The sequence below is a fragment of the Cydia pomonella genome, chromosome 3 (assembly GCF_033807575.1).
Source record: "Cydia pomonella isolate Wapato2018A chromosome 3, ilCydPomo1, whole genome shotgun sequence".
Taxonomy (NCBI): Eukaryota; Metazoa; Arthropoda; class Insecta; order Lepidoptera; family Tortricidae; genus Cydia; species Cydia pomonella.
Window position 1 is genome coordinate 14,958,513 of NC_084705.1, and position 24,978 is coordinate 14,983,490.

Consider the following 24,978-nt stretch of genomic DNA (forward strand, 5'->3'; position numbering starts at 1 on the left):
TTTACTATAGGGCCAACCCCGAAATCGCAAAAAAAACTGCTGTTCTATAGAAAACATGTGATTCACCAAAATGTGTGAGACGGCATATTTTATTTTGCGATTTCGGGGTTGGCGCAATAGTAATAGTTGTTCAGTATGACCCACATCTCTATCCCTCGGCGTATGGTCAAACATAACAATTTCGCCCAGTATATATGCAAAATTTTAGCTCAATCGGAAATCGGGAATTAGGTCAAATTTAGCTTTCAAGATTTAACCCACACTGAACATACGCATACTAGCAGGGCAAGTTAAATAAAAGCTTGTAATAAAATTACCTACAAATGTGTACGCTCTCTAATAATCTTGTGGCAGAATAGAGACTACAGATAATCACGGTATGTTTTGTTTGTTTAGATTGCTGATAGTTGTGAATTGGGATGGGTATTAGTGTTTGTTTGTGTTGGCGCTATGTTGCTGGATTATATATACTAAATCGGGTCGCTGAGCACAGTTACATTCAATTTAATAACACAGCTACATACATACATAGTTAAGCATTATTATCTTGTTACCGTTACCATGGTATACAGTAATTAACTGTTTACCTATATAGTATTTGGTCGAATGGGTCCTACGTAAGACCAGCGCTGGCTCCATAGCTAGCATTATGCTGAGTTGGGCCCATTTCGTGCGTACCATGCGTACTTAATGCTCTGTTTTTCTGTTTTTGTTGCCTGTACATGTTCGTATGTTTGTGACGGTCATGAATAAAAGTATCTTATCTTTATTTTATTTAAAAAAAAACGGCGATGGCCTGGCGGTAAGAGAGACTTTCAATCCGGAGGTCGCGGGTTCAAACCCAGGTTCGTACCAATGAGTTTTTATGAAATAATGTACGAAATATCATTTTATATTTACAGTGAAGGCAAACATCGCGAGGAAACCGGACTAATCCCAATAAGGCCTAGTTTACCGTCTGGATTGGAAGGTCAGATGGCAGTCGCTTTCGTAAAAACTAGTGCCTACGCCAATTGCCAATAGTTGTCAAGCGGACCCCAGGCTCCCACGAGCCGTGGCAAAAATGCCGAGACAACGCAAGGAAGAAGAGATCTTTATCTTATTTTTACATAGCTTGGGTACGGTGACGGCTGTCATCTCCATACAATTTATAACCATAAAACGAAAGTATGTATTAAGATGACGGCTGTTGCCGTACCCATGCTGTTTGAAAAGTACCATAACAATATATAACGGTATCTATTGCCATTATTACAACAAATAATAAAAATGAAAACGTGGAAAGAATGAGTGAAAGAAGGCTAATAAAGAAAGTGTATAAGGGAGAAGTAGAAGAGGAAGCTGGAAGGGGTAGACCTCGGCGGACTTTCTCTGATCAAATCGGGGAAATCCTGAAGAAAGGCCAGGTCAAGAGCACCCTAAACCGGCGAGCGTGTATGAGGAATGTTTTATAAAAGTAAAGGAAGCGTAAGAGTTATGTCAGGATCGTTGCAAATGGAAATCCGGGGTCTCTGCTTACCTCTTCGTGAAGTAGGTGTGAATATACATATATTAATTCTTATTATGTACATACCTACATAGGTAGTTACATAATAAGAATTAAATAAAGTTTATGAGACCCCTTTTTTTTAAGATCGGTAATTTAGCGGGCTTTTTTCATGATCCGAAAGATAGACGGTTGAACTTACAGAATATGTAATTTTATTTCCATTACAACCACAAATACATTAAATGAAGTTAAATAAGACCAGCCAAGTGCGTGTTGAGTCACTCTTAATGGAGGGTTTCGTACCCTCATACGATATGAAAAACCATACAAGCAAAAGGACGTACCTTCGCAGTACATCATAATTACGTAATTACGTATTAAAAGGACGTCCTTTTAATAAGAATAAAAGCTTTTTTGGAAAAATCTCATTAATGATTCAATCAATCATGTTCAAAACAATATTAGTGGAAAGTATTTATAAACTATATTTTTTTGGTACGCTCGGTTCAGAAAGTTAGAGGAGACGAACACATGTTTAGGACTTCCGCAGCGATTATTTTCAAAAATGTTTACTGATTAAAAAATGATATATTTATTATTTTTCGAGACCTACATGTATAATGTTATGCCACATGTTTTTTTCACTTATTAGTTACACGTATGGAGTGCTTCTCCTAAAATACATATTTTTATTTATTTAACATCTAAATAAAATATACATATGTCCTTAATTTCATTAAAGTATATAGCTTATAGTTTTCGAGTAAAATGGCTGGGACATACGGACAGACCGTACATACAGACGAAACCATAAGACATACACAACTTTTTTAAGTATTTCAATTTTGTATTGGTTTAACAATTACAAACAGACCTAAAACGTGCTATAATAGTAAAGATACATAAATTATCCCTACTAAAATTATAACTGTGAAAGTAACTCAGAGTCTGTCTATCTGTTACCTTAACACGATTAAAAACCGCTGTACCAACGTAGATAAATATTGGCATGTAGCCAAATATCGAGGGCAAATGCTAGTACCTACTGCATAATGACAAATAATAAAATCCGGATAAATTACAAATTGTGATGGTGCAGTACAGTAGTAATGTACTTACGTTGTTTGATTCGACACTGCAACTTTTAAATTAGTTGCTTACCTACATGAAATTCCAAGTTGCAATTTGTACATTGTGTACAATGTGTACGATAACGTACACAAAGAAGAGTGAATTTAATGCAATTTAGCGGCCGCTCACTGAAACCTTTCTGTGCTATTTTAAAAAATACAAGCCTTTACAGCGCATAAAAGTCCGCACTTAGAGTTTCTACACACACACATTATGTGCTCTTAAATATTATATTTAGCCGTAGTTGTAGTACCTACTTGAGTATTCTGTGCGGTAGTGGCTGTAAGTATTTGTTGATAAGTATTACAAAATATACGATTTTTCAAAGACAACCTGCTTACTGTTGTTGATATCCTAAGCAACCCCAGAGATGCAGAGGGCCATCATAAGCGTGCGCCACGCCTTTTCTCTCACACTCTGGCAACGTGGCTACCGTTCGTAGCTCGCATTCGACTGTTCGTCGCTCTGAGTATAATATTCGCTAGTCCTCCACGAATGGTTTGATATGTCCATCTCTATCTCCGTGTTGCCATATTAACGTTGATCGATTGTCAGCAAATACTAGTTTACGAAGATATTTAATTTATACGTCAGGCTAATAAGCGAAACATGGAGAGTGAATACACTCTCCATGTTTCGCAACCAGGGAAACTTTTACGCATCGCCTCAAATAAATAAGGTATCCTCAATGTACTTTTTATATTTATTCTTACTTTTGTGTATCTTATTTAAGTTGCAGATAATATCATACAGATGTTTTGTACGAGTATATGAATAAAAAGAGAGAATAAAGCTTCAGATTAGAAATGTGTAGGTAAATATTGAATGTCAGATAGAATTGTTGGCAATGGTAGCTTCTCGGTAACAGTCAATCCGGAAGGTCGCGGGTTCAAACTCCGGCTCGTATTAATGAGTGTTTCGAAAAAAAATTGTGAAGTTTCGAGAAAAAGTGAAGCTAACATAGCTAGGAAACCAGGCCAATCCTATTAAGGCCTACTTTCTCCTCTGGGTTAGAAGGTTAAATGGCAGTTGTCTACGATAATTCTTGTAATTAATTACAGAGCGGACCCAGGCTCCCATGGCCCGTGGCAAAAAGCTGGGCCAACGACGCTAGGAAGATGATGAGATAGAATCGCTGACCGAGTGACCATGCCGCGTTCATAAAAATACCACGCTTTTTAGTTATAAAATTGTTAGAAGGTCACATTCTGGTGGTATTTAATGAAAAGTATGAATATTTTTATAGTAAGGGGAAATGTATAGAGATCGATGGAGGGAGGGGCAACATACTTATTACAGTCCGCAACATCGGATTTATTTACATTCGACAATTTAAATAGCGCTCTTATAATTAAAAAAAAAAAGAAATACACTCTTCGCGAAAACTTTAGGTACTGGAAAAATAGTACATAATGATACAAGGGTGCTAAGTTGGTCACTACACACGAGGCGATATTGTGCGCGCGAGCTGTAAGCGAGCGCGCAATAAGAAAGCTGATGTGGGTATAAATTAGATTTTTTTTGTCAAAACAGTAAAAGTACAATAATCAAAATGGTGGCTTACAGTTTTAACATCGATTAATTGCACTAAAGCGTGCTGGGCTTGTAGGCACGTATTCGCTAGTTCATTGAAGTTAGCTACCAACAAGTTTTCCAAGAAAGACTGGGCGTTTTTGCTGATTTTCCATTGAATAAAAGCTTCATATGCCGCCAATTATTTTTCACCCGATTTTGATGGTAAAACGCTATCGTTCTCGGCTCTTGCCTCTATTAGTATTACCCGACAGCGTCAATTTTATGTGTTCTTCATTTTCAATGCCTGAAAATGACGTTTTCGACAATATATAAACTAAAAAGATGTAAAACTATTCCAATTTTATGACAAATACGGAAAATGACTGGCGCGTTATTTTTTTTTACGCACGATTCCCATGCGCGCGCAAGGCAAAGGCGCGAATGAAATCGACAAACAGCCAATTCAATTTTTTTAGAGTACATATGGTGCTACTTTTCCGCACTAGTGCGTAAATTAGCACATTATGTAGCTATGTCGAACATTTAAAGGGTCATATGTACTGTAAAACGTTGTACGATACATGTGCGAATAGGTAATTCTCAACTCGTGTCGATTTAAAACACTCCCTTCGGTCGTGTTTTAATTTATCGCCACTCGTTTCGAATTTCCTATTTTTCGCACTATTTTTCATATTTCAAATACAAGCTAATTTTATAAGTAGTATTTTTTGATGTAATGAGTTGAGGTTACAATGTAAAACTAAATGAAAATTATACGAAAAATCTATTTTAAGTCAAGCCTTCATTGCCAATCGTATAAAACATTAAATTAAATACACCTAGAAGGAAAAATTTTCTAGGATCGAACTGCATCACTTTCACCCGCTTCATAGATAAGCCACTTTCGAAGCATGAGGAGTGAAAAAATATTATCAATGAGAATGTAACTCTGTCTGTTTATATGTCACTTCTTCACACATAAGCCGCTGCGCAGATTTAGATAAAATTATAAGTGTTAATGTAGTTTGAGTCCCGGCGGTAAATATTTAGTTTTGTTACGGAAGTCATCTCTTGAATTCACTATGGAAGCGGGGATTGAAAGTAGGTACTAATTCTACGCAAACGAAGTCGCGGGTAGAAGGTAGTATATTATATAATAAGTTCGAAAGTTGATTTCTTTTACAGATTGTATAACAAACATCATTTTGCTACAAACAGCCTACGAGTACCACTTCATTGGTATAAGAAAATTGGCGGAAGAAAATGCTCGTTTATTTTGATCAGAACAAATTATACATACACGTGCTATTTATTAGGTACGGTTGACTATATCTACAGTGAACGTACTAATTGTACAAACAACAAAATACCATACAATAAAAAATAAATTTACTTTCATTCATGCAATGTAATGAGGTTGGCGGTGTTGATATTTCATTATTGTTCTTCTTATTGTTTCAGTTGTCAGCATCTATGCTGGTGCTGCTTCACCTATCGATGAATGTTGTGGATGAGGGTTACGCTGTCAATCCAAGTAAGTTATAATAAATACTTGTCCGAAAAATATTATTTACTTTGAACAACAAAATACAATTTCTCAGAATAGTCTATAATAGTTTAAAAAAATATCTGGTTGAGGCTCACTTTGACTACTCGTATAATAAGGTTTGCATACAAATTCTTGGGTGAAAAACGTAGTCATATAAAAACACGTCATAATGTAAAAGATAGCTGCTAAATTTCCGTGCCTGTTTTCTTAAATACTGGTCGATTGACATTGTCAACATTAACCTCAACTCAACTAACACTTAAAATAGTATTTTATGCAACAGTTGTATAAGAAGGATCAAAAAAGGCGAGTGGCGTGAGTTACAATGTGAGCCGGAGCCGAAGGCGTAGGCGAACATTGTAAAGGAATACGCCACGAGAATTTTTTTACCTACTTATACAACGTTGCATACAATATTTTTCCTACGAGTCAACAAAAATAAATCTTAATTTAGGTAAACAAATTACAGCAAAAGTATATAGCCAAGACGCGCGAGCATACCTTGTTACGCGCCCGGCCCGCCCCGGGCCGCGGCCGGCCGGTCAGCGACACCTCGTAACTCATGAGGCCCTGGTACTTGCTACTTGCTAAATTAATTTTTTGGACAGTTTTTTCTCAATTTTGGCCACCGTAGCCTACGGAGACTAACAAGCAACGCTAAGCGGTCTTCGTAGTCTATGGGTGTTGCTATATTACGGGTGTCACATGCGTGTTTCTGACTTATGAAGTAAGTAATTATTTTTACTATGCAACCAAATGAATATTTTGTAAGTTGGCATCAATGCACTTAGTTTAAAACCGTATTCGTTTTGGTTTTGTTAGATTGGTAGCCATTAATCGCAGTAACGTTATAGCGTATAAAAGCACAAGAGCTTTTATGAGGAATAGACAATATAGACTTTTCTTGAAATCTTTTATGTATGTTCTTATATTCGTGTTAATGAATGCATAAATGACAGATAACAGTAGAGGAGTAGGAAAAAACATTAATATAATACTTTAAAGGATCAATGTTAGGTAGTTTTTGGGGAAAGCTTGTGAACGTAGTTGCTGAAAAGGTAATTTTAAACAATCAATGCCTACGTTTTAAGTAAAGAAACCCAACAACTTGTTGGTTCAGAGGGTTTTTGGACGTTGCTGAGTTTTAACAGCTGACTTGTTGGAATTTGTGGTAAACATATTATAACTAAACGTTACCTACCTATATTTATGATATCGCTCAAGACCACAAAACGTACATACATATTTACACGTCCATGTTTAGCAGATATCACTGGCCATTCAGCGAGGTAATGCCGCCAGTATTTCTGGCACATTTGGTCCGGGGGATAATAAGAGTGGAGGTTAATATTCTTGTTATAGTGTACAATGTACCAATCTACCAATGTATATATTTTCTCAATTTCTGTATCTGTTTTTTATGTAGTGTGCAATAAAGAATTTAAATATTATCCTCTTTATCTTTGTTAGGCTAGGATTTTATAATATGGATATAAAAGTAAAATACAAAAAGTTATACAAAAATAATACAAAATACATATAAACATAGTATAAAAACCTAACCTAGGGTGCCGCCAGCAGCGGGGCATGGCCCAAGCTGCTGGTGGTCAGGGCCGCAGAGAGGAACCGACGTACTATACGCGCCGTGTCCAAGATTACCGCCTTCTGCATCTGACCCTTGATCCAGCCACCCAGCGAGAGTCTCTCTAGGTGTTGGTTGAGACTCTTCGCTATGAAACCCTTCGCTGACACGACTATCGGAACAATGATCGTCGAGTCAACATCCCACATGGCGTGACGGTTATCTCGTGAGCCAAGTCTAGGTATTTGCTGGACTTGTCCTTCTCGGCTTTCAGGAGATTCTCATCATGGGGGATGATGACTCATCGACGAGCACGGTCCGACGCTGCGATCGGTCTATCAGCACGATGACAGGCTTATTGACTACAATAGTCCTGTCGGTGATGATAAATCGATCCCAATAGAGCGTGGCCCGACCATTTTCGAAAACTGGCGCAGGTGAGTACTTGCAGTACGGTACTGCGCGGTCCACAAGGCCGTATAGAAGAGCAAGCTGCTGGTGAATAATCCTGGCTACGAGATTATGTCTGTGTAAGTACTCACCGTTAGCAAGACGAGAACAACCGGAGATAATATGCCTGAGTGACTCTCCGGGACGGCGGCATGCCCGACAAATGTCGACCATACTGTCCTTCAGAATATATTTCCGATAGTTGTTCGTCATCATAACTTCGTCCGCAATTGCACAAACAAAACCCTCGGTTTCTCCAAAGAGATCCTCGAATCGTAACCAGTTCACTAACGCGAGCAGGTCCACGTCGGGTCCTGTGAAGGCCTTGTAGAACCGCCCGTGCCGCACCTTACTCTCCCATGCCGCCTTGCGATCCGCTGTACTTATTACCACAGGTTTGTGCCAGTTGTCGTTTGCCAAGGAGAGCGGCGTAAGGTTCCTGTCTACTACTGTGTTGTTAAGGAAATAAGTCCTGAGATTGCACACCTTGCGGTTGTGGAGATTTTTGGCGTTTAGGAAGCCTCGACCTCCACACTTCCGTAGGATGTACAATCTCATAACTGACGAGCGTGGGTGTAGCATACGGTGTGTGGTGAGCAGTAGTCGGACCCTTCGATCCAGGGTATCCAGCTCGGTCTGAGTCCATCTTAGTATACCAAAGGAGTATGTGAGTATAGGCATTACCCAGGCGTTGAACGCGCGCACTTTGTTGCCTCCTGACAAAATACTGTTAAGGACTTTTGTAACCCGACTGAAAAAGCGCTCCTTCACCGATCGTCTAATTCCCTCGTCCTCAATACCCAACGACTGTGACATACCAAGGTATTTGTAGGTTTCTGATTCAGAGATAGATCTGAAAGACATTGGCTCAGAAAGTTGCAAAGGGTGTAGCAGGATAGCCTAGGAAAAATTGCCCCCAGCGATTTTGGGCCGAATCTGTAATCAAACGATGCCTTTTGGGGAGGTTATACTCTGCACAAAGTTTCATCCCTCTGTTACCCCCTGGGGGTGAAAAACACCCGATTAACCCCAAAACTGTTTTAATTATTTTTTCCTAAACTATGAAAGTGACTAATTTCAAATTTTGTACAAATATTAATAAGATTAAAAGCTATGTGCAAAAAAAAAATATTAACCCCCTAACCATTGAAATTCTTGTAAAAAAAACAAAAATAAAAAAAGAATCACCCTGTATATCAAGTTTGGCTCATGGTACACACACCATTTTTTTTTTCAAAAATGAACCAATTTATATTCTACATTATACAAAAGTTTCATGGACCTACTCCAGAAGAATTTCAATGGTTAGGGGGTTAATATTTTTTTTGCACATAGCTTTTAGTCTTATTAATATTTGTACAAAATTTGAAATTCGTCACTTTCATAGTTTTGGAAAAAATAATTAAAACAGTTTTGGGGTTAATCGAGTGTTTTTCACTCCCAAGGGGTAACAGAGGGATGAAACTTTGTGCAGAGTATAACCTCCCCAAAAGGCATCGTTATATTACAGTTTCGGCCCAAAATCGCTGGGGGCAATTTTTCCTAGGCTATCCTGCTACACCCTTTGTTAAATTTACAACTTTCCCCTGCTTTACATGCATAACCGCACATTTATCGACACCAAACTCCATGTTGATGGCACTACTGAAGACTTCGGTGGTTTTCAGTAGCTCCAACAAGTCTTGTCTATTTGGTGCAATTAATTTGAGGTCATCCATGTACAGAAGGTGAGAAATTACTTCACCCTCTCTTCGAAGCCGGCAACCTAGTCCCGAATCGTTCAGCAGGGTGCTGAGGGGATTTAGAGCCAGGCAGAACCACAGGGGACTCAGACTATCACCCTGAAATATTCCTCGTTCAATCTTTATAATCCTTATTATTATTGTATCTCCTTGGATTTCACGGGCCTATAAATCCCGGTCTTTTGATAGGCTTGCGTGGGGATATAGATCCAACACGTAGAGGTCTTTTGGAGAGCTTTAATGTCATGTAGAACGCCTGCTGGAACCCGTTCACGGGCGCAACAATAGACACCCATAAACCAGTCGCAACAGGCTATTGTAGTAAAGTGAACAGTATAACGGTCTATGGATTGAAGTTTGGGAGGACAATGAGACTGGGTTATTGCAAAGACGTCCGGACCTGCCATAACAATGTTTTCACCAGTTATCGAGGCAGGCGGTGACTCGCCGCCCACTAGATGGGCCCCTGAAAATGCCGTCGTGAAGACGATCAGGAGCAACACCGGTGTGAGCGGCTCAGGAGTGTCGAGAGGTGTACGCCGCTTTCTACCCAGTGGCTGATATCATCAGTGCCAACTCGCGTCTTATGCAAGTTTTCACTTCCACCCCTGGAGCATTTAGCTCTAACGACTCCTCTCTGGACGGCCAATGAAGGCAAGCCAGAGCTGAGTCCTGTGGGTCCCCTTGGGGTCCACTCCGACCGACGAAGACACGCCGGAGACGGAGACCATGACCGACTCTCGGGAGTACTCGGGTCCGTGGGGTCGTTACTCCCCAACAGCTCGCCACAAGCTGCCCTGCGGTGCTTATTATTATTATTATTAATGTACATACAGTGTGTATTTTTGACATAACCTCTAACTTAAACTAGATTTAGTCTTCACTACCAGAGCATAATTCATTTTTGAATTTTTTTCGAGCGTCAATGTATTTCGTACATCATGATCACTTGTGACAGTTGTGACGTCGCGTCATTAATGAGACGTTTTGCGTTAAAACAAAGTAGTGATACATTGCTTGCTGAAAAAATAAAACTCGTCCATTTTTTATAAAACCTATGAAAGTGTGTTAATTACAGCCTAAACTAACTGCCCTTTGATTATGTATTGTGTTCGTATCAAAAATACACGCTGTGTATTTTAAGACATTAGGAACTTGTACTTGTATTTATAGGTAGAACACAGGATGACTCATGTTAGACGGCCCTGAGCCCGTCACTTCATTTTCTACAGAAAGCGTCACGTGATCACCGATCACCCGTCATAGAAAATGAAGTGTCCGACGCCCCGGCCCGCCCCCGGGTCGGTGTTACGTGAGTCATCCTTAAGCCTGTTTTTCCTGCAATTTAGTATCTGTGATCATTTGGACTATGTACTTTTCCGGAAAACTCTTATTTAATTTGTTTATAAATCTGACCACATTCCAGCGTGGGGTTAGGTATGCTGTTTGGGTTGGAAAATCATAATAATATTTCTTCATATTATTAAAAGCCGTTTCTCATAAACTGGACTGTCGCCACAGAGGAAACCAAACAAATGTGGAATCTGAAACCTCCAGTCGTTACATAATAGGTAAGAAATAGGCAATATGGTGCGGCGCCGGCCGATACAAGCGTATGATGAGCGGTCGACGCTGAATAATGTATGAAGGGTTGTTTCCGTGCGCCAGATAATCGCGCCCAGAGTACCTATCTACTCAGGCTAGTGGGTCCAAACAATTGCGTTCTAAGTAGATTGGTTACGTTTAATGTTTATATGTATTGAAGGACTATGGATTTCTTTATACTTGTATTAATGATAACTGAAGATTAATAGTGCGTGTTATAAAGAAACCTGTTTGTTTCAGGGTCTTTCAAGGTTTCAAGTATCTCTTATAGTTTCCTCTCTTAAGACTAAAGGGTATATGACTAATTCTCTATACAAACATAATCACCATTTTCCTCTCTGCATATTAACATAGAGAATGCCTCAAAGTCCGCCATTTGTACTTATTTTTATTGTGCAATAAAGTTTAAATTAATAAATAACATCTAAAAAAAAATCTTTATTCAATTTGATGCATAGCTATGCTCTTTCGTTTGATTTTATTTACCATTTTTTGATTATGATTGATTATTTTAAGAGGAAGGATAGGCATCAAATTCAATACAATTTTTAAAAGCTCCTAACTACTTTAGTAATTAAAAAATCAATATACATTAAATTGTGTAAAAATATTATCTATAATGTCAATCTCTAGGTAGGAAACTGGGGACTCCGTTTGTATGGCGAAGCGGCCGTCCACTATCCCCTTAAATATCTTCTTGTACTAACACAATTATCTTAGGTACCTTGTAAACGTGTTTAGAGTAAACGCGACCGAGTTAGGACCTTTTAGAGTGTTTGTGTGTTCCTTGGGCGTGCTTTACGAGAATAATTTAGTCACTTGCTAATCTAACGTCCCGTGGTCCCATTACTAAATTGCTTGTTAAATAATGTAACTTGATTCTAAATAGAACGATACCAATAGAGGCAGATCATCATTTAGGTACATATTCTGACCCTCATCTGTTTGTTGATACAAGCGAATACAAAAAAAGCTTTATTATTAGGTCATAAGGGACAAAATGGTGATGTATTATGTAGAAAACGTCGGCAAACGATACATTAGAAAGCTTAGAAATAAATTAAAAGTGGAAATTATTCTCTCTCATACAGCTCATACTTAATTATTATATTTATATTACATAATTAATTTTAACTACATCCGGTTTAAAGGTGGTAAATGGTTTTTAAAAGTACGAAAATGAAATATTTTTTTTGCTTGCTGGCAGTACCAAAAAATCGAAAAGAGAACGAAAGCTGCTTTTTTCCCTCTACGCAGAGCAACAAAAGCGATTATTTCAAAATGAGGAGTTAGTTAGTTAGTTATGCTGGGCATTTTCCAAAAATCGACAACCATTGTGGCTATTTTGCGGGAAAACGAGGTGGCACTACTCTAGCTACCCCAGCTCCTCCACGAAACCTAGCAGTGTCTTCAGGTTGCTGACTGCCTCCTTTAGTGTGCACGGAGTCCCTAGTTCTATTTGTTCCTGTATATTTCTACCTGTTTACAGCCTAGGCGTATAGGTTTCGCTGTTTCCTCTTCTTCCATGCACGCTCTGCACATGGGGCTGTGCGTTTTACCCATATTATATACTAGTAGCTCTGTGAGCTGTAGACCTCGCGAGCATAATAGCTTAAAAGTGAATAAATGTATGGCTCTACTGTTTAGAAGTATTTATAAAAATTAAATTGACAAAAATACATAATTATCGAATAGGGTGGTCCAACTTTACTTTGTATCTAGAAAAAAAGTGGAATAGATTTTATCTTCACAAGGCTCCCTTTATTTACATTATGGAATAATTTGAACTCACTTGCAAATGATTTAGTGGTCCCTGTACTCGCTACGATTTTGTGATTTGCAATAGCCTCAGCTTAAAATACAAAGTAACCAAAAAGTATATAAAAATCGCCCGCCATGTTTTTAACATACTTATAACTCATAAATAAAACGTATATGACGTCCTTAAAGAGAGATTTGGGGGGTAGGTGTCAGTTTCGACATAAACCAGTTGAGATTTTGGACAAAATCTGGATAAGTCTGACTCTAACATTGCCAGTTTCTCATTATTTACAGTTCTTAGTAAGTATGAATCTAGCTACGTCATTTTTTAATTTAATCAAGTTCTTAAAACATCAAATTCTTTATAATCCAAAATCTGTGTAATTGAGATTCCGATAAAATCAAATTCTGAGTACGTCAGATTACTACAAAGCCCGAATATCAGTTTTGTCTAATTGTGAGTACGACAGATTTTGGATGAATTGGGTTCCATATAGGTTGTATTGCTTGTAGGATAAATAATTTGTCAATCGATTTACGGGTAAGTAAAGTGAAAGTACAGTCAGTAAGAAAAAAATGTGTAGGTATATTGAAATATTGTTTATTAATAAGAAAACAACTGTTTCAGCTTACAATGAAAAAAAAAATCAAACAACTAAATTACGCTTTTTCTATTGTTTTTTTTCGAATTTTCTATTTTAAAAGTTAAAAGAACTAATTTCGTTTACCGAATCGAAATTAAGTTCTTTTACTTTTAAAACAAATAAAATATCTCACTAGGGTTATTCTTAATCACTAGTAGCAGTGGTTTAGAATATTTTGTTATCGGAACTACTTGAAGAATCACAATCGGAACTATAACTGCTAGACTCAGGGCCATTGTCGTTGTCAAATAGATTACTCTTGGTATGTCTTTCGAAGTTTAAGTAAGACGCCTTTTTAGAAAATCCATTATGCTGAGAGTTTTCTTTTTCACGTCTTTAATCAAATTCCTCACGTGCCGATCATATTTGAGGTCGACTCTCCTTGATTTTTTAGTTTCTCGGTATATGCTTGTTTCATGGTTACGTCGTGATGACTTGACTCCTTTTTTAAGGAAAACAAAAATTTGAATATATTTGATTGTTTACAGAGTTTTTTGTTCAGCCTGTTATGCCATCCTTCCAGGTGATTTGTTGTGCGATACTTTTCTTCCGAGCAGTTAAACACTTCAGGGGTGATTAATGAAACTGCAGAGGGCCACGTCGCCCAGTCCTGATAACCGACGGGCCGGGAGAGGGAGGTTCCCAAGATGGTCGTTGGCCCGCTTCGACAGAGAAATGGCGGAAGAGACTGCCATCATCGAGGCGTGGAACTCTCCCCAGACAGCCCCAAGAGGTATCGATGAGAGGGCCGCCCACTTCAGAAGGTCCCTGGAGACAGTTTGTGACGCTTCCATGCCCCGGGCCCGGCCTGCCCGGGGCAAGAAACAAGTCTACTGGTGGACCCCGGAGATCGCCGTCCTACGCACGGCCGCCAATAACGCCCGGCGGGCCTACACGCGGTGCCGAAGAAGGAGGCACACCGCTGAGGAGGAGGAACTTCTCCGCACTGCGTTGGCGGACAAGAAGCGGGCCCTCCAGCAGGCCATTAAGAAGGCGAAGAACGAGGGGTGGGAGGAGTTCTTGGCAACCCTCAATAGGGACCCATGGGGACGCCCATACAGAATGGTGCGCAACAAATTGCGGAGCGCCTCACCCATGGACTCCATGGAGCCAGAACTCCTCCGGAGAGTGGTTGAAGGCCTGTTTCCGGAGGCGCCAAACTTCGTCCCGCCGGCTATGGCTCCCCCAGCAGCGGACCCGGTGGAACCGATCGTTGTCCCCCCCATCACAGATGACGAGCTGGAGTGGGCCATGAACAGGGTCAGAACCACGCGCAAAGCGCCGGGACCAGACGGAGTGCCAGGAAAAGTGCTTTTCTTGGCACTCAAGCATCTAGGGAACCGCCTCAGATCCCTCCTGGAGGACTGCCTCGAGGAGGGGCGCTTCCCGGGATGCTGGAAGGAGGGGCGACTGTGCCTGCTGCGTAAGGAGGGGCGCCCAGCAGACACTCCCGCTGGTTACCGCCCCATCGTGCTGTTGGACGAGGTCGGGAAGCTCTTCGAGCGAATCCTGGCTTCCCGTATTCAGCAGCACCTAGTGGAAACGGGCCCGAACTTACATGACAACCAGTTCGGTTTCCGTAGGGGGCGGTCTACTATAGACGCGGTGGCCGCGTTGAGGGATTTCGGAGTGCTTGCGGCAGGCCAGAGGGAGGGAGTGGTGACGGTGTCCCTGGACATCGCCAACGCGTTCGGGTCCCTCCCCTACACAGTCATTGGGGAAGCACTCCGTTACCACGGAGTGCCTCATTACTTGAGGCGTGTTGTAGAGCACTACCTGACGGGGCGGCTAGTGCTCTATGAGCAAAGGGGTATCCGGGGCGCGAGGGCTATGGCGTGCGGGGTTCCGCAGGGGTCTGTCCTTGGTCCCCTCCTGTGGAACCTCGGTTACGACTGGGTGCTCCGAGGGGTGCAGCTTCCCCGCATGATCACCGTGTGTTATGCGGACGACACACTAGTGGCCGTGCGGGGAAAGGAGCTGGAAGAGGTTCTCAGGAGGGCGGCGGTGGCCACCGAGCTTACAGTGCAGCGCATAGGACTCCTGGGGCTTCGGGTCGCCCTGCCGAAGACTGAGGCCATGGTCCTCGGGCGAACAAGGGGGTGGGGGCAGCTGCCGGAGGGCACCGCAGTGAGGGTTGGGGGTGAATCTGTCCAGGTCAACGCCCACATCAAGTACTTGGGCCTTGTCCTGGACAGAAAGTGGAATTTTGAGGAGCACTTTGCGAGGCTGGCTCCTCGTCTCGTGGGTGCTGCCTCGGCTCTGGGCCGCCTGTTGCCTAATCTGGCGGGACCGAATGCCCCATGTAGGCGGCTCTATGCGGGGGTAGTCCGGAGCATGGCGCTCTACGGAGCACCAATTTGGGCCGGACGGCTGACGAGACGCGCGAAGGCACTGCTCCGTCGGCCGCAGAGGTACGTGGCCCAGAGGATGGTGAGGGCCTACCGCACCACCTCTCACGCAGCGACATGCCTCCTTGCCGGCACCCCGGCGTGGGAACTAGACGCAGGGGTGCTGGCTGAAAGATACTGGGCGAGGGTGGAGGCCAGGAGGCGCGGGGAGCCCACAGATGCGGAGGAGGCAGAGAGATTGGCCCGAGCAGCCGCGGAGCGCCTGAAGCAAAGGTGGAGGGATGCCTTGGAGGATAGCCATTATGGAACCCGAACCATAGGGGCTATCCTCCCAGTAATGGACGAGTGGTTGGGCAGAAGAAAGGGGGCCCTTACATTTAGGGTAACGCAGGTGGTGTCCGGACACGGTTGTTTCGGGCACTACCTGCACAAAATACAGAGGGAGCCGGGGCCCCAGTGCCATGAATGTGGTGCGATGGACGACACGGCCCAGCACACTCTAGAGGAGTGCAACCGCTGGGCCGTGAAAAGAGCGGCCCTTAGGGCGGCGACGGGGGTTATAGACCTCTCGCTACACAGCATAATAGCGGCGATGCTGGGTAGCGAGAGGAATTGGGAAGCGGTGGCCTCCTTCTGCGAAGAAGTCATGTCGCAGAAGGAGAAGGCGGAGAGGGAGCGAGAAACGTCTGCTGACGCGATTCCTCTCCGTCGCAGGCGGCAGGGTCAAAGGCAGAGAGCGCATGCTCGCCTCGAGCCTTAGGGCCAGCGGGCACTGGACCCGCATTGCACAGACGTCGTCGGGGGGCGGGGGATCACGCGTTTCTGATCCCCCCCCTCCATTGTGAGGGTGCCCTGGCGTTAAGCTGGGGCTGCCGGAGGGCGCCGTGGTGAATGTCATCATCGATCCCAGTGCGCCCTCATTAACGGCAAAGAGGGTGAAACGCCGGAGTGGGTTTAGTGGGTAGGGCTAAATTCTCCCCCCCTCTTCCCTGGAGAGGGGAAAGGAGTGGCGAGTCCCACACACCGTGCGTAAATGCATTCCCACTCCGTCAAAAAAAAAAAAAAGGGGTGATTAATGAAAACCAATATGTTTCGAAATATTTACGATATTTCTCTATGTTTGGCACATGCAGAAATGTTTCGATGAGAGTAGCCATTTATCATGTATTCAATCGGCAGTAATGGTACATATGTCAGTAGACTGACGAATTTGATTCCATCATCCTTGTAGATATCTTTATCTCTGGTTTTTTTTCCAAATCGCTTTAATATAATGAAAGTAGCATCCCGTTATACTTACGGTTGAGTATACTTTGGCCACGGCATTCAAAGCTCCCAACTCAAAATCGGCCTTGAAATGTTCGATATCTATATCTAGTATGGTCTTGCATGTGTCAAATAATCTGACGTACGTCTGTTCCTCTTTGTTCGGCAGGAGAGCGTAGATGACGGGAACGATGGTGCGGCAACTGTCGGACTCGTAATTCAACATAGCATGTATTGTGTAGCATGTAGGTGTAACTTTGAAAGTACCATCCCCGAGGAACCTGGTATTTTTTTTGAAACTTTTTTCGCCAAATCGGAACCTAAAATAAATATTTTATCATCACCTTCACCTTGCTCGCAAATCAAAAAATTATCGCTTACGATTTTTGGTACTGTCACATCCTTTGGACTATTAAATTGTAACGCGTTCGTTCCTAAAGCTATTTTCTTCCTACATGGCCTTTTTAGAATATAACGCATACAGAAACTGTCCTACTAAGATACGGCATGTTTTAGGATAAATTTATGTCATAATTTGACATATTTCAAAATCAACTCTATTAAAATCTGACCAAATGAGAAATCTAATTTTTTCGTATCAAACTTAATGGTCATCTGATTTGATACAATAATGACCGTAACCTGCTAAGAATCTGACCTACTCAGAAATTGAATTGATAAAAAAAGTGACTTAAACTTCATACGTTTTTTTCCGAAACCGTCTCATTTAGAAACCGAATTATAGGTAATCTGAAGTAACCAGAATCTAAATTATAGAGATTTTGTCCAAAATCTCAACTGGTTTCTGTCGAAACTGACACCTACCGCCCAAATCCCACCGACGTAGTATAAAAAAAAAACGATTCGTTTAGGTGATAAAATAATAGTGCTCTGAGCATTTCTGAGCTCTGAAGCTCTAAAGAAGCGAGAGTGAGTGCGACACGCCATACAGTGAGTGCCTGGCGCACATACTCCCGCTTTCTTGGCTCAGACATTTTCAAAACTTAGACACAGACTATACTTAACATGTGTAGAGTATTTAATCAGCTGTCATTTGATACCACACTCGTGTATGTGTAATCAACTGTTTGGGTGCAATTCCCACTGTTTGTAAGAAGGCGGCAAACATTTAAAGACGTCATCACTCAGGAAATTGTCTATTTCAAAACTATTTGTGAACTGTTTTAGAGGCCTAGTACCATGCCCAACAAAATATAGAAAGTCAGTTCTTGTTAGCAGGTCTGGATAATCGTATATCATATATCACTGATATTGAAAAAGATAAAGCAAATTTAGGCAGCTATATCTCAAGACCAACTTATAAGGTTTATTAAGACCAAATTGAACTCATTTTGTTTAAAATTTAGTCTGCGTTTTTTGCCGTAACATATATCACTAGTAGGGAAAAATTTCAAAATACCAATAAGATCCGATAATTTCATGGTTTTCAAGTATTTCACAATGACCCCGGGTAATTTCAAGGTCAGAAACTTGGATTTCACAAGACCACTTTGTCACTAATATGATATAAAAAAAACAGCCGATCCTCATTTAATGCATTCACTGGCCTAAAAACTAACGTTTTCTATCTACCGCTCTTGACCGCTATAAAACAATTTGGCTTTAAACACCAAAGTATTTTCATTCGATTAGCATTTTTGTTGGTTCGCGACCAAGCTTTAAATTTTATTTAAATTGATAATCTATTACCTACCAAGTATACATATTTTGATTAATGCGATAAATTTGTGTATCTTAAGTATCTTCTTAGGTCATGTGTTAAATATGTAATATGGTCATGGGAGTACACATAGGTAATAACATAAATTCACCATTCGAAACTGCAAGGTGTATCTACTATGTAATTCATGTCATTTCCCTTTCCGATGCTTACAACAAAAATCGTGAAATGTCAAATCACAAGCCTGTACCTAATAGTATAATAGCACACGTACTCATAAATTAGGTAGGTACTCGGTACAATAATATGATTATTGTTAAGCCCCACCAGCATCGTCATTCAGATCAAGAACTGAATAACAAAAACACTCTGCGAGAGGCTTTAAGCGTTCACTTCATAAACCGTCAAGTAATTCCGCCTCTTTGTTGAATATTATAAAGAGTTTACTGTTTCTCAGACAGAATTTTCATTACAACAGCGCTAATTACATCGTGCTTTGTCTTGAAAAAAATCCTTTATTCGAGAAATAAAAATAAAGACAAGCGTAAACCTTATATTTTATTTTTAGACTTGATTTTTATAAAACATATTTGCTTAAAGTTATTATAGCTGTGCTCAAAGTCGGAGATAAAAAAAACAGTGAACTATAATAACTAAGAGGAAAATCAAATATGTTCTGTGCCAATTCTAGTTACACATAAAGTTTATGTGTTTTAGTTAGGATTTTCGGACAAACCTTTAATTTCAACATTTCATCAAAAATGCACACAACAAGATATTATTTAACGTAATTACATACCTATAAAATCAAGGTTCATTATGATCATTGTACAAAAACCACCCTCAACTTGGTGATAATAACAAGCCAACTTCCGTGCAGCTGTCGTATGATAACCATTAACCTAAAAGCGTGCGGTGCTTCGCTTAATGTGACTCCAATTTAGACTGAAATAATCTTACCATATTGCTTGCCGTGGTTAGGCTAAATGTAGGTAATATCTATTTAGCCGACATATTCGTTTCATATTGGTAGTCCATATGGTTGTTATTTATTCGTATTTAACTTTTAGGATAAAATTGTAGAGCCATTAGTATAGTTTTCCCGATATGTAGCGAAACTGGCTGCGTAAAGCATTACGACAACGTGTCATGATTAGCGCAGAATGAGATATTGCACAAATATGTGAAAAGTACGTAGGAAATATAGAATAAACGTCATAATACTTCTATGAAAACTAGTTTCCGTCCACGACTTGAGTGCCTGACAAATTACTCAAAGTCTGTTTCACCCCTTTAGGGAAGGTAAGTAAGAATATATTATGTTTCGTATTTCTAGGTTCTTATAACTAGCTATTTTGTACTAGCTTCTGCCCGTCTAGTACTTCGTCTGCGTAGAATTAATATTTGCATATACCATTTCTACTCCCCTCTTTTTACCCCCATAGGGGTAGATTTCTGTGATAAAAACTATTCTCCTTTCTCTATTTCTTTTCCTGGGTAGGTACACAAACCTATACCGAAATTTATCAATATAATAATAAAAATATTATAAGAGTACTTGCTTAAGTGAGGAAAATACTCGTCACGTCATAATAAGGTTAATTCAAGTATATATTCGTTGTGTTAACCAATTACTGTATTAATAACCTCCTCGCCTAGAAAGCTGAATAAAGCTTTCGGACAGGCGTGAGTGGTATTGATTAATGATCCACAGTATGACAGGTGATGCCAAGTTGTTCGGAATTTTCCTGTGTTCGCATTTTTGACGTGATTCTGACGCAATCATTTATAACAAATGACTGACGGCTCTGTCACACGGATTTCGATGAAGTTCGGTGTAAGTTATCTATAGGCTAATGCATATTTATCGCAATTTGTAGGATCACTTCGCACAAGACACCCTACGGAAATTTTTACTACAGATACTCACGGTTCGATTCTAACGTTAAGATACTTACATCAAGTATTAGGTCTACGACACGATGTGGATCGGATGTCAGTCTAAAAAGTGACTTTTTTGTTTGAAGAAACGTCACTTGACACTGACATACTCGTATTCGATCCATATCGTATCTAGACCTAATATTTGACGTAAGTATCTTAAAGGTAAAATCGGTCCGTTCGATTATGGTGTTAAATCATTTTAAAAACAAATATTGACAAAATATAATTCCTAAATTTGTCTTTTCATTAAATATTGATTATTTGACAAAACATTTAACTGACGAAAATTTATATTATAAATGATTAATCTGAAAACACTTCTACGTACTCTATTTTTTACTTAAATGAGAAAGGGACTCGAATGTAACGTCGGCACAGCAGTAAGTACTTATAATCGTCTATGATGTTGCCATAGTTCATATTATTATTTAACGTAATGATGCTGATACATCAGATATGGCTTGCAAATAACATTTGAACAAATTGACGTTTCCAAAACACAATACAAATTTCTAAAGCCGCGCATACAAATGCGTAATTGAGTTCGCGCGAAATTATAAATGAACTCGGGTTTTGTTGTCAAGTCGGGCTTGCCGTAATCTACGCCAAGCGGCATTTCGCTTGTCCAAAATGGTCGGTGCCATCCGCCCGAACATTATTTTAAATCAAAACAACATTTTGGGTTGCGGAACAAAAAGTAAACATGTTTTTGGAGGGCTTTTTAACTAGGATTTTAAAGTAACTAAAATTATTAGTAGTTTTTTATTTATTTAAATGAATGAATGAATTTAGAAAACGATGAAATGGCAGTTTTCCGAGGGATAGAAAAAAAAAGAGTGGTACCTATAAATTTATTTAATTAGAAGTGGTTATCTATTTAATTCTAGTATAAAGTAAATGCCTAGTTCATATACTGAAAAAAAACAGTTGACGATATCATTTCGCGCATCGGCGGTATCTCGCTCGCACTTATTGGTGACCATCTCGTGTGAGATACCTAATAAGACTACTCAAGGTCATATCAAAGCTAGATGAAATTGTTAAAGCAGAATCGGCCTTCATACGCAAAATATACGTTTGTATTTATACGAATATTAACCTTACAACAGTAGCTAAAACAAAGACTTTCTTAAATACACAAGTATTATAGACTCATGATACAGAAGTGCAGAGAATATTTAATTTTAAACCGGTGCTATTATCATTACGTGAAACGTAGATTTAAAGCCTCTTTTGTTCCAAAAACTTGAAGGCGCTCCAAAAACGCTTGAATCCTCTAGAACAATGAGTGGAGCCTACAGGTAATAAGGAAAGTGCTTCGCCGGGTTAAATTAAATATGAATGTTCCCACGTAACTGCTCTCTTTTTCTAGTCGAAACATAATCTCTTGCTTTCATTCTATCCTCGTTTCATGTCCTTTTTACAGGGGTCTTTTATGGTCTCTGCAACAATGATTATGGCAGCAAAAGTACGCGCGTTTGTATTTTCTTTGAAAGTTTTAGCACGTTGGCTCCTCTCATTCTCGAGCTTGTGAGTGGTACCAAAATAATAAATGACTACTGCGTTAGATAAAATTAGACGTTTCATTTGACGTTTATGATGCTGTATAATACACACCACACCTACGTAACTGGCTTAAACAACTGTTTAGATACGCCGATATTTAACACTGTTTTAATTGCGTATATTATGAAAATACCAGTGAGTAATCTAATGAAACAATTGGCAGTATTTTTCTGGATTCAATTGTAACTTGCAACAAAAATTAGTTTGTAAAAGGAACTGACTATTGGGAAAGAAGTAAAAGATAAATATATTATGTTCACACCATCGTATGTTCCAGTCGAAATCATCTCGAAAACCACTATGTTCTGTCGTTTTAGGATGGGAAGGTGAGATTCCGACAATAACCACATAATATTGAATTAATAAATTACCGGCTGGCTGTAGGGGCCTAAGCTACCTAATCTCATCCTATTGGGACTATAGTTTTAGTCAATCAAAATACAGAAATTTGAACATTTCTCATATTTCCGCGGTCAAAATTAAGTAGAATTTAATAATTCGTAGTGGTTCGAAGATAGAACTAAGTAGAATTTCATAATTTTCTTGTGATTTGATGATCGAACTAAATTGAATTTTGGAATTCCTCGTGGTTCGATGGAACTAAGTGAGATTTTAAAATTGCTCTTGGTTTAATTTGGTTTGATGGTCGAACTAAGTAGAATATAATAGTATATTGTGCAACGAGGAGGGTAAGTGAAATTGTAAATACGAGGGTGGTAATTCTTACCCCCGGAGTTACATACAATGTTTTTCATCACACTTGCGAAGATAAAACTAAATTTTAAGCCAAATAATTGTTAAATTCGGTGACATATCAAACATTCGTCCGCCATTTTGTAATTTCTTGTCGTATCATTTTCTGAACGCGATTTTTTTTGAGTCCGAGATGGAAATCGGAAGGTAGCATCCGATAATACGTACCATTTTTTTTCATAAAAAAGTCACACTTACACACCGAGGTCAACATGAATTCACTGATTAATTGGTTTTTGGGGTACACTTAAAACTATTTCAAGGCTCAAATTACTACTCCCGTGCCCTGTCCGCAATCTGTTATTGAGTATAATGAAAATTCCTACTAAAAACTGTACATCAGTATCACTTATTGAATGTTCAGTACTTAAACTCCATGATATTTACTATTTACTGAGCATATTAAACATTAACTTCTTTGTGGTAAATAACTCGGGATCGATGTTTAAATAATTTTGTTCGAGATTGAGAGTAATTTTTTGTCGAAAAATTTCAAAGCCAATCACCATCACACGTGAAGCCATGACTTGTACTGCACTTCCCTTTTCTTGTTCTGTCACGTGTCTCCTAACTGATAATATAGGTACGATTTTGACAAGTTACTGAAGTTTCTATAAATTTACAACAGAAATATAAAAACGGGTAGGGCGATAATTTTTATCTAATTTCCATGGCCACTATAATTAATATTTTAAGAGTCCTTATTCCTACAGACGAGCGTATTTTGTAAAATGCTTCCTTTTTCATTCAAGATTACGACGTAACTATTAGTATTTATTCAAAAACTGATAACGTACTTAAATAATCGTTTCCTAAACTAGGGGCTCCAACAGTTCAAATTTTCATTTTCTCTTTTAAACCTCTTTTTTAATGAGGTTTTTTGGGAGTCTTTTCCAAATTTTGCAGTGAGATGTGGCGTTTCGGTTCTCAATTTTGCTATAAACAAGAATCATTTGGTACATGAATGACTACAATTTGATTCAACATATCTCGTACGAGGGGCTGGAATGATTAACAATCCAAGATTCATTTGAAAAAACTGATAAAATACCTTCCGAGTTTTCTTCATTTTTTTGGCGAAAACAGGGTTTTATTATATTTTATTTCCGCAAATTGTACGCATATTTTGCTTTAAAAATAATATTATAGCAAACTGTAACTTTATGTTAACCTATAAAAAAAAAAATCGTAACTATGGGACCTACATTGCCGTAAATTTATATTTTTTTAAAACACGTATAAATCACGCAGCAGCGACGCCCCGCTCTCAGTCCGCGCGGAGCGCGCTTAGAGGACGGACCTGTGCTCGACTGTCAGGCATTCGTTGCGATCGTAATCAGCTACGGAGTTCCGAGAAGTGCTATATACTGCGATTAGAAAATCTTAATAAAAGTTCATTTTTTACAGTATGCCTAACAGACTCGCTTACTGATGGATTTTCAGTGTTACTTTTTTTTTAATACTAAGTCGGTGGCAAACAAGCATACGGCCCGCATATGTACGCCTGCAACTCCAGAGGAGTTACATGCGCGTTGCCGACCCTAACCCCCTCCCGCCCCTCGTTGAGCTCTGGCAACCTTACTCACCGGCAGGAACACAACACTATGAGTAAGGTCTAGTGTTATTTGGCTGCGATTTTCTGAAAAACGCATTTTCACTTGAAATTACGTTAGGGTTTGCATTATTATTTTTGACCCGGATGAAGTCCAAGTTCTCATGATGGAGTCAGGAGTTGGTCACCAGAACTCCTAATCTACTAATTATAATCCCATCGTGTTTGGGCTCAAAAGATTTGCCCTGACGAACACCATCGATCTAGATGAGGTCCAGGGTCTCATGACGGAGTCAGGAGTTGGTCACTAGAACTCCTAATCTACTCATTATAATTCCATCGTGTTTGGGCTCAATAGAGTTGCCCTGACGAGCACCATCAATCTAGATGAGGTCCAGGG

At 39.9% G+C, this 24,978-nt stretch overlaps 1 protein-coding gene across 1 annotated transcript in view; it reads left to right on the forward strand.

Annotated features, from left to right (window-relative positions):
* The window catches only part of LOC133516150 (suppressor of lurcher protein 1), a 392,999-nt gene that overhangs the window by 110,637 nt on the left and 257,384 nt on the right, over positions 1-24,978 (forward strand). The window contains exon 3 of the mRNA XM_061848928.1: positions 5,597-5,669. Within this exon, the coding sequence (XP_061704912.1) occupies positions 5,597-5,669 (73 nt within the window). The remainder of the gene's footprint in view (positions 1-5,596; positions 5,670-24,978) is intronic.